This window comes from Haliotis asinina, chromosome 1 (assembly GCF_037392515.1).
Source record: "Haliotis asinina isolate JCU_RB_2024 chromosome 1, JCU_Hal_asi_v2, whole genome shotgun sequence".
NCBI classification, from domain to species: Eukaryota; Metazoa; Mollusca; class Gastropoda; order Lepetellida; family Haliotidae; genus Haliotis; species Haliotis asinina.
The window spans coordinates 78,145,790-78,156,176 of record NC_090280.1 but is presented as its reverse complement, the minus strand read 5'-3'; the positions used below and the strand labels follow the sequence as shown (position 1 = coordinate 78,156,176).

Here is a 10,387-nt window from a genome sequence, read left to right as displayed (position 1 = left end):
AATCATCACAAAGAGAGTGAGAGACAGGCAATAGTGAGTGAGCTCAGCAATATTCCAGCTATATGGCGGCAATCTGTAAATAGTCGAGTCTGAACCAGACAATCCAGTGTTCAACAGGAGGAGCATCTATCTCTTCGGAACTGAAGACACGTGTCAACCTAGTCTGCGAATCTGACCACCCTGTCCTGTTAGTCTCCTCTTACGAAAAGCATGAGTGACTGGAGATCAATTCTTACCCGGATCTTCATGGGTGTAGAGGCAATAGATGCTGAATAAATTACGACACCATAGCGTAAAGCGAGCATGTATGACTTGATACAAACATGCTCCATGATCAACCTCAAAGTAGAAGCTTTGTTCAAGTTTCAAGGCTGGTAGGTTCATAAAGAGTTGAGCTATTTCTGTTTTCATTCCATAGCACGTGTCCTAGTCTCGCAGTGTAAGGGGTTGTAGGGTAGCCCAGTTGTTAAAGCGTTCGATTCCGCTCATGGATACAATGTATGAAGTATTTCTGGTATTACACTCCGTAATATTGCTGGAATATTGATAAAAGAGGCGTAGAACCATACTCAATCACTCAAAGTGTGTGGGAAAAAAGAATATCGTTTTGTAAAGTATGTTATATTTGGGACTACATTTTCTCAGTAAAGTTGGGTTTCTGAGACTTGGGTGCTGCAAGTCCAAAGCCGTAACATTAGAATCAAAACTGCCTGCATGTGCAGAAAAGTACCTGTATGCAACACGTTTCAAGACTAACTGACAGCCCCCCCCCCCCAACCTCTCCACACACACACACCACACCACACCACACCAGCCCAATGAATTAATGAATGAATGAATGAAAGACTATTGTGTTTGCCTTTAATTTCACAATATATAAATATCCTAGTTGGTCGTAATGACCAGGATTCATGCCACGTTTATGAATCCGTTCCATATTTTTGCCATTAGGAACCAAACAGCTAGCCTATCAGACAGCCGGCCTAATCATTCAATGAAACCGCCGCACCTATATCCGAACTTCTTTTATAGCCCATTGACACGGTGTAACAGCCTTCTTTCTTGCACCAACTCTCCTGACCACCATGCTTCGTGCTGTTGTCATTGCTGCTGTCCTAGCCGGTAAGCGACTCCATTTGGTCACCTTGGTTTGGAAGGACTCTCGCGAGTGATGTAGATCGTTGACGCTTGACATTTTAACAATGATACGTCCATTCTCTGCCGCCGTTCTTTCATCCTACGACTCGTAATGATCCGGGTTAGTACTGGTCTCCAGCAATCTGGCTGGCTTGTCGTAAGAGGCGACGAACGGACAGGATCGGCTTGTCAGTTACGCTGACTTTGTTGACACATGTCATCGCATCCTATCTGCGTAGATCGGTGTTCATGCTGTTGAACATTGGGTTGTCTGGCCCACACTCGATTGTTTGCAGAGTGCAACCAATTTGCTGAATGCGGCGTAAAACTAAACACACTCACTCTTCCATCGTACTGGTTTGCTTAGCATGATCCAAGTGCATCGAAAATCACCAATCCCCTGGATTTCGACCTATGTCAGACACCCTGTGCCATTCAGATTCGTCGTGCAACCTCTGATTAGACCGATTGTACTTCAGTCAAAAACACCACGTGACAGACACCGTTAAGATTACTTTTGTACTTCAGTCCGATAATAAATCTAAAAAAATACGAATCCGAAATTTTATTAGAAATCACGAGGAACATTTATGTCTTTTTTCCTAATTTAGCTTTTTAAAACATCAAGGAATCACAAACTTCAATTCTCAGTTCAAAGAACACAGTGTGCTCATTTATCGTGAAAGGATATTCCCTGTCCCAGAATTCATTGCGACTAACCTACTACCCTGTCACAGGCCTGTGCCATGTACAAAACGATATGTACATGTACATATGCCATGTACTCGGCGAGATGCACAGAAAGTCTTGCTAGTCCGTTCTGATTTCAAGGGGACATCGGGTAGCCAGGTGGTCAAAGCGCTCGCTCTTTGGGTTCAAATCCTAATATGTGTGCAGTGTACAAAGCCCATTTCTGGTTTCCACCCGTAAAATAGTGGCGTAGAATAGCTGAATATTGTTAAAACTAAACTGACGTTTGTTTATCACAGAAATCACGTCACGCGGTATACAAATTAGCCACTGTGAATAGTTAGGTGCCAATTCAACGCAAGTATTTCAGCAAACTAAGTGTATGACGGAAGTAATCGCAAAGTAAATGTACTCATAAGCTTCGTGTAAAATATGAAACAGAGAACTTCTTCAAACCAATTTTGTTAATTTTGTTTTACAACTTAACTGTGTCTTATCAGTTATGAAATATAATTTGACAAACTCCACGTTTCATTGTGTAGTGCTTTACGAGCCGCGGTCCAGCAAACTGGGTTGCCAGGAAAATTAGAGATGCCGCTCTGACAACATTTAGTACAGATATTGGATGAATAGGTTTCTAACTGCAAAATACGATCGTCGGTTCACAACATTTAGTACAGATATTGGATGAATAGGTTTCTAACTGCAAAATACGATCGTCGGTTCATAGTACATATTAACTATCCAGGCTAGCTATTCTCGAAACGTTCGTAGCCCTACGAACTTCTTAAACCCATTCTTAACACACTGGCTACGACCAAAGTTTAGAATTCTACGAAGGTTACGAGAATAAGGGCCCTGGTAACCGATATCGTGACTTGTATTTGCTATTTCTGCAAGGTGATAAGACACGTGTGGCCAGGGGCGTAGCTGTCATTATAAAAACGCCCGGGCTTCCATATAATTGTTGCTTCAAAAGTTGGGCAAGCAATCAATACTATCTAAACATAAAGCTTCATATCTTATCGGTCTTACACGAAACACACTGGCTTGCTACGCACTAGGGGCCCCTCTGACAACATGTTGTATTGATGATGTCGAGTAAATCCTTTGTCATTTACCCTAGGCACTCTGACGCCAGATTCCGATCAGTCTGCCCTAACCACATAGCTATATTTTCTCTTTGACGTATATCTGTACTAGCATATCTCACAAATATGGCTCCTAGTTCTTTAACGTGTGTCATACAAAGATAAATTTCACCGTCACTAGAAATAAATCCCAAAGTAAAGAACCAGTTGTACCTTCCCATGGCGTGTTCGTTCTTTAGATAATATGCTAAGTCTAAGAATAGTCCTCCACAATGTCGTTTTTGCTTCAAAACAATCAAATGACATACTATTAGTAAAACTTTTTTTACGTTATTGACAAAATCTAAAGTATATCTACACACGCGTGAACATAATTATGTTCCTGAGTATGCTATTAAGTCCTGCGGCATACATTTGATGATATTGTTGATGTCATGTTAATTTCGGACCCGTGGCGACCCGGTGTAGAATTGACAATCCATACTTGTCGTAAGTGGCGACTAACGGGATCTGGCGGACTTGATTGTCATTGGTTCCCAGTGGCGTAGATTGATGCTCATGCTGTTGATCACTGAGTTGTCAGGTCCAGACACGATTATTTACAGACCGCCGCCACATAGCTGGAAAATTGCTTGATGCGGCGTAAAACAACCACCAACATTGGAGGTAATTGATGCCACCTGGAACAACCTCTCAATGTTAAATAACAGAGCCTAGATTTTCGAAGCTCTCTTCGCGCTAAGATAGTCGTAAGTCAATGTTAATGTATGGCACTGTCACAGCGCTAAGAGAGCTTCGAAAATCTAAGCAGTGGAATTTTCGTTCACCTACCTCAACACAGATAGGTCATATACTTGCCTTGACTCGTCTCACTATTGCGTTTGTTTTTCAGTGTGTTCTTCGCAGTTGGCGGACATATACGGCCGTTGGTCCTGTAGTTTCATCAATTACATTAACTGTGAGAAGCGTCAGGAGCATGAAGAATGTGGCACTGATGGCGTCACATACAGAAACTTGTAAGTCCCGTCTAAGTTTCATAGCTAAAGAACATGACATCGTGACACGTCACTTTAATGACACTGAAAAGAAAGACTTTGATTCACGCCACTTAGTATTTCTGGTATTCCATGCCGTTTTGTCGTAAGTGTGTTTAGTAATACTCCAGCTATGTGACGGCTGTCTGTGAATAAATAGAGCCTGTGCCAGACAATCCAGTGATCATCATCATGAACATCGATGAACGTAATTTGGACGCGATGACATCGTCAACTACATGGCAGCTACATGGCGGCGGTCTGTAAATAATCGGCTCTGGAGCAGACAATCCAGTGATTTACATCATGGGCATTGTTGTACACAACTGGGATATGATGACATGTGTCAACCAATTGCAAGTCAGTGAGACTGGCCACCCGATCCCGTTAGCCGCCTCTTACAAGCACGCGTTGCTGATGACCAGTTCTCACCTGGGTCTTCACTTTTTTTTCGTGTTGATATGGTGAGGTGAGGTGAGGTGAGGTGAGGTTTAACGTTGTAGTTAAGAATATTTTGCTCATGTGACGATGCGCATGTGTGGCTACTTTATCAGCCCAGACTTTAAATGACTTTATACTGATAGCTCACTTACATACCATGCCGCAGTTAGGCATGAATACCCCACTGAGACACATGGTACTGACTCTGTACCGACCGGTCCTTCTTCCACCCATTAATGCCGAGTGCCAGGCAGGGAGTAACAAGTGAAATATTTTAACGTCTTCTGGAATGACGCGGCTAGGGATTGACCCTGCAAACTTCCGCTCACAGGGCGGACGCACTTACTACTAAACCTCGGAAGGGGGTCCGTCTTGGAAAGAAGGCAGTGATGTTGATTGTACTTATCCCATTTGATGGAACTCGTGAGCACATCTATGATTATGAAATGCATAGAAATGATATTAGTGTAACTGGGAATAACTGGGATTCGCGAACTGTTTTATCAGAGGTTTCTGGCACAACTAATGGAGGCAACTCCGCAAGAAGTACAAACAAGCCACAGGTGCATCCATAAGAAACAACAGGAGACAGATCATCAAAAACATCAAATAAAAATATATGAATGACATCAATGGATGGCATTATTTACATCATTCAAACAGCACTCAAAGCATAAGTAAAGAGGTCTAATTAAGTATGTGCCATAATGTTAAAATATATCACTCAAAAGGTTCTTTCCGATTGTTTTAATAATAATAAATAATGGATAGATTTGTATTCATTCGTGATCATCACTTGTGATCAACCTTTATTGCCATAGTCTATCCGACACTGTACAAACATGCCCCAAACTGTCTTTTACGGTTGTTGGCCATTAGTGAGTGATTGTTAGAGAAACTCTTGCAACAATAACCTTCGTAGATTTAGTTTCTGTCGAATTGCTTTCAATACTTTCCAACCAGCTGATTAAGCCATCTCCGTTACATACGCATAATTTCCTTTCAATATTCCGATGATCCTTAAGAAATCTGCTACGGTTTTTAACAACATATATTAGATATACCAAACCAATCAGGTTTAACATTGATGTCTGTGGGATAGATTAAAAGTTGTATTTATGTATGGTGTTAATCAGTTTTCATTTGATAACGTATCAAAGGAAAGGTGAGCGAAAATTATGTACACGTAGCTGAAGATGATTCCAATATGTTTGAAAAATTTCAACTGCTGTACATGTACTGTTGTTGCAGGTGCGCTTTCACCAAGACTCGTTGTAATGGAAAGAAAATTGACATCGCCTTTCGTGGGAAATGTGACAACCGTCCAACGACTGGCGGACAAGGAATAACCGGGGAGGAGGCCGTTCTTGACTTCTTCTGTGTCGAACTGTCCCATGAGAAATGTCCTAACGAAACCGAGACATTGTGTGGTAGCGATGGCAAGACCTACGCCAATGCGTGAGTTTGTTTCTTTCTTTCTCCCTTTCCTGTTTAATGCCTCACTCAGCAATGGTTTAGCGATATAGCGGCGATCTATAATCAATCAACCAGACCAGACAACCAAGTTTACCAAGTTTACATCAAGAGTATCGATCTTCGTAATTAAGATACGATGACATGTTTAAACCAGGACAGCGAGCCCATTAGTCGCAGTTTACAAGCATGGGTTGCTGAAGACCAATTCTAACCCGGATCATAACGGGTGATGTGTGAAGAATATTTTTTAATCAAAAATAACGAATCATAGATTACCCTAATCAAAACGCATTTTTTTCGTAAGGCATGGTAGTCTTTCAGGCATGTATTAATTGACAAACCTTTTTAAAAATATATTGATAATTAGTTATTCATATTCAACGCATTTATTCTTTGTGGGCATAAAGGGTATAGGGTGGTCAAAATGTCTAACCTTGTCGTGTTACGATAAGGATACTGATGGACTTTACCACCACATTTGCTTTGATTTTATTCCATAATAAATAACTATCAAAGAATCTGTTTTGTAGGTGTGAATACGAGAAAACAAAGTGTACCCACCGCGATCTCCACATAGCTGCCTTTGGCGCCTGTTCAAGCTAGGTAAGTGAATAAGTATACTTTTACGCCGCTCTTGGACACCAGAAACGGGCTTCACGCATCACTCAATAACAGCAATGAGTACATTGTTTAAACCGACTTATTACAGCCCTGAATCATCTTTATGGATCACAGTGCTGGTAAATCTCATTCTCAACTCCCTAGGGAAACATCCAGTTGCAGTTTCATGTAATTTCCTCTGTACTGGTCATCTACAGTTAGGGAAATATTAAAAACGGAGATCGAAATATACGAAAAAGAGGGTAATATGTTTTTTGCATTTCCCCCACATGTAAATTCGTAAGTTTCGTAAAATCTGTCTGACACACACACGAGTGTCTCTTTTCATATTACCCTCATTTCGTAATCCGTTAGAGCCCCGCTTTAGACAAATACAGTGACCCAGACAAGGAAAAACAAGCAGAATGACGTCAGCAACTTTTAAAGTGTGACGTTGTTACTTGTGTGACGTAACAAATGGCGTAAACCTGGCGCTGCCATTCACTGACAGGCATACCCGAAGCTTAAGGTATCCAGTTAACAGACCAATGTGTTATTAGATGCCGTTCTTGACTCTGACAAAAGAGATTCTTTTGGGCGTAAATTTACACCAACAGCGGCTTTTTGAAAACTTAACACACCATGAGTTGATAAAATATGAGAACAGCACGGAGAACCTTCGCCCACTCATATAAACAGAATATGTCAAAAGATATGGAATCTAATGCGAAAAAAATAATTCCGCTTTCCATTTTTTCAGAACAACACAGTGAATGACCGTGCTGAAGTTCGGAACAGATGTGTGCTCACAAAACTTCATCTTTGGCAGAAGAATTAAAACCTGATATAAAAACAGTTTCTTTGTTTTTTTTCACGAGTGAGAGAGTATTTAGCATAGCGATATCAGAAACGATATCAGGCTGGAGACATCGTACGCATATGCGGAATGGAACCTGTGCCTTATTAAACGTGACTAGTGGACGCATACAAGGCTACTCCACTAGATAAGATGGTGTCGATATTAATGCACAGAGGTTGACAATGAAGCGACGGAGTGCATAAGATCATGTTGAGGCGATGATGCACAAACGTTGTTGAAGAAGCGATGATGGACACACTGACGTCGAGGTTATGAAGCATGCTCTTTTGAGCAGAGGCAATGATGCACACACTTTGACGTAGAAGCAACCATGCATACTCATTTGTGTAGAGGCGATGATGCACACACGTTAAAGTAGAGCCGATGATGCACATATTTCGACGTAGAGACAATGAAACACACACTGAGGTAGAGGCAATGATGCACACACTTTGACGTAGAGGCAATTATTACCCTTTTGCGTAGGGGCGATGATTCACACATTTTGACGTAGAGACAATGATGCACATACTTTGACGTCGAGGCGATGAGTCACACACTTTGACATAGTGTTCACAAACACACACGCTGTCGTAGAGCTGATGATGCACAAAGTATGACACAGAAGAGATGAAGCAAACACGTCGACGTAGAAGCGATGATGCACGCACGTTGACACTTAGAACCGACGAGGGATAAATGTTGACGCAGAGTCTTATTATGGATAGATTTTAACAGAGGCGGGTGATGATGCACACATGTTGCTGCACAGGAGATTATGATACGACGACCTATCCACGATGATGCACACACGTTTAAGTAGAAACGAAGATGCACACACCTTGACGTGGAGGCAGTGATGCAGCCATGGCAATGTAGAGGCGATGATGCACACACGGTGAAGTAGCGGCGATGATGCACACACGTTGAGGTAGTTCAAAGCCACAGCCATAGCGACAGCCCACTGCGAATAGCTATTCAATGATAAATAAGGGCCTGTTTGGCCCAACGCAGCCAGTATTGCACTTCATACATGCTGGGGGTGTTTGTACACCCTTCACTGACTTGTTCCCTCACTTTCGTCCAACCCTCGTAGAAAGCTGAACTTCGACTGGTGCAATGAAGAAACTACGTAGGTTTCTGTAAGAGTAAAAGGTCAACGTTCTCTCAGGACCTCACTCGTTACCACTCGTCAGTTTCCGTAACCTTCAAGAAAATCGGTATTCTGCTTCTTTCACAAGTGGCCACGAATGTCAGGATCGGCCATACTTTTGGGGCGATGTCAGAACTTAGGCAACACAGATAACATATCGGAATAAAATGTCTAAATACCTTTCGGAAATTGCAGGAACATCCCACGCTAAAGCCAAGGCTAAACTTCGGCTGCCAATTCTGGTTTATAGCGTGACCAAGTTTAATCTCAAAATCGGGCCATAAAATCGGAAAACGGTATTTCTCACCAGAATGCGAATCATTTGAGTGAGTGAGTTTAGTTGTATGCCGCTTTTAGTAAGATTCCAGCAATATCGTGGTGAAGGACACCCGAAATAAGCTTCAAACATTTACCCCATATAGGGATTCAAACCCGGGTGCTTGGCGAGAAGCTGGAAGCACAAGGCTACCTCACCACCGACTAAGAAGACCAAAACGCAAATTTTCGGCTATGCCAGCCATTGCTTGTTTCCTGTTTCACGACATAAATTGTGCGTTTTACTTTAATTTGGGAAGACTTTCAACAATTACAGAAGTTCGTGTCTATATTCCTAAGAACCATCCTTAATTTCACATGGACCAGAGAAGATCCAGGTTAGAACTGCTCTTCATGCTCTCTGACTTGGTTGGCACATATCGTCATATCCCATTTGTGAACATCGATGCCCGTGATGAAATCGCTGGACTCTCTGGTCCGAAGTGGATTATTTACAGACCTCCACCATATAGCTGAATGTGTAGCATTGAACAGCAAACCAACCAACCATCGCATATGCATACCATACGATCGAATAAATATTGCAAAGATTTTGCTTTGGATTAGACGGTTTGCAGCTGACCTTATGATATGGTTTTATTGATCCCAGTGTTAAATATTCTAACGTTACATATGCATGTAGCTGAAACTAATTGTGAGTGACGTCGGTGCGGAATGCAGCTCTTTTATCAGTGTTCACCTGACACCTTTGAAACTATGTCCCAAATCTGACTGTAGTGATGGTTTTAGCTGTCGGAAAAGAAACATATGTTCAAAAACTGGGAGTTGAAAAATACGAGAGTATTCTGAAGATGCTTGCATTTATTTTCATGCTGTACCAGTCCAACTGTTTTGCATGATCGTTATGTGTTAACAGTCTTCCAAATGTCCCTTGAGTGGTGACAAATCCTTTTAAAATAACCAATGTTCTGATGAGAATCGTTTCTGTCATATTTTACTCTGCAGGACTTGGAAGCAGCCCCATTTAGGAGAGGAAGCACGTCTATGTTTCGTGTTCAGGTAGAGAGTTATTTAATCACAGCACATACTGGCTTGCACTCAAACAATTTCAATAAGTTTTGTTAAACCTACATATATTCAAACGATCGTTATTATATACAGCTGTATACAAAGTGCACCGAAATTCGATCTCCTTTGGCTGTTTAATGTATTCCATGTATTCCCCATAAACCCCTCTGTGAAGGACCCTAAAATCTCCTGCAAATGCAAGTGAACATCACAGAAAATATATGTAAACTGCGTGGCACTCAAATAGCCACTACATTTTCACACTCAGACCTCACCTCGCCTCGCCTCGCCTCACCTCACCTCACCTCACCTCACCTAGCTGTCCTGTCTGACCTCGACACATCACTGTCAAGCTGACAGACATTTCCGAGGTTACTGAATGTAAGATATCAGATTGTACAACTGTAAATCCATCCACTATTAAAAAGGGCCCATTGCCACAAAGAAACAGGAACTGAGGCAAGTTTTGGTCATAAAAGAGTCCATGAGACACCAGTCCCGTACTTAGATCCTATAGTAGGTGACGGTTGCTGTCAGTAAGAAGCGACCAAATAGTGCTGAC

At 41.8% G+C, this 10,387-nt stretch overlaps 1 protein-coding gene across 1 annotated transcript; it reads left to right on the top strand.

Moving 5' to 3' along the window:
* The first annotated feature begins 1,085 nt into the window (after positions 1-1,085).
* Positions 1,086-6,472, top strand: LOC137283132 (follistatin-like). The gene is made up of 4 exons (XM_067814599.1): positions 1,086-1,122; positions 3,811-3,934; positions 5,645-5,851; positions 6,400-6,472. Exons 1-4 carry the CDS (start codon positions 1,086-1,088, stop codon positions 6,470-6,472), a joined length of 441 nt encoding a protein of 146 aa, XP_067670700.1.
* Positions 6,473-10,387: the final 3,915 nt, after the last annotated feature.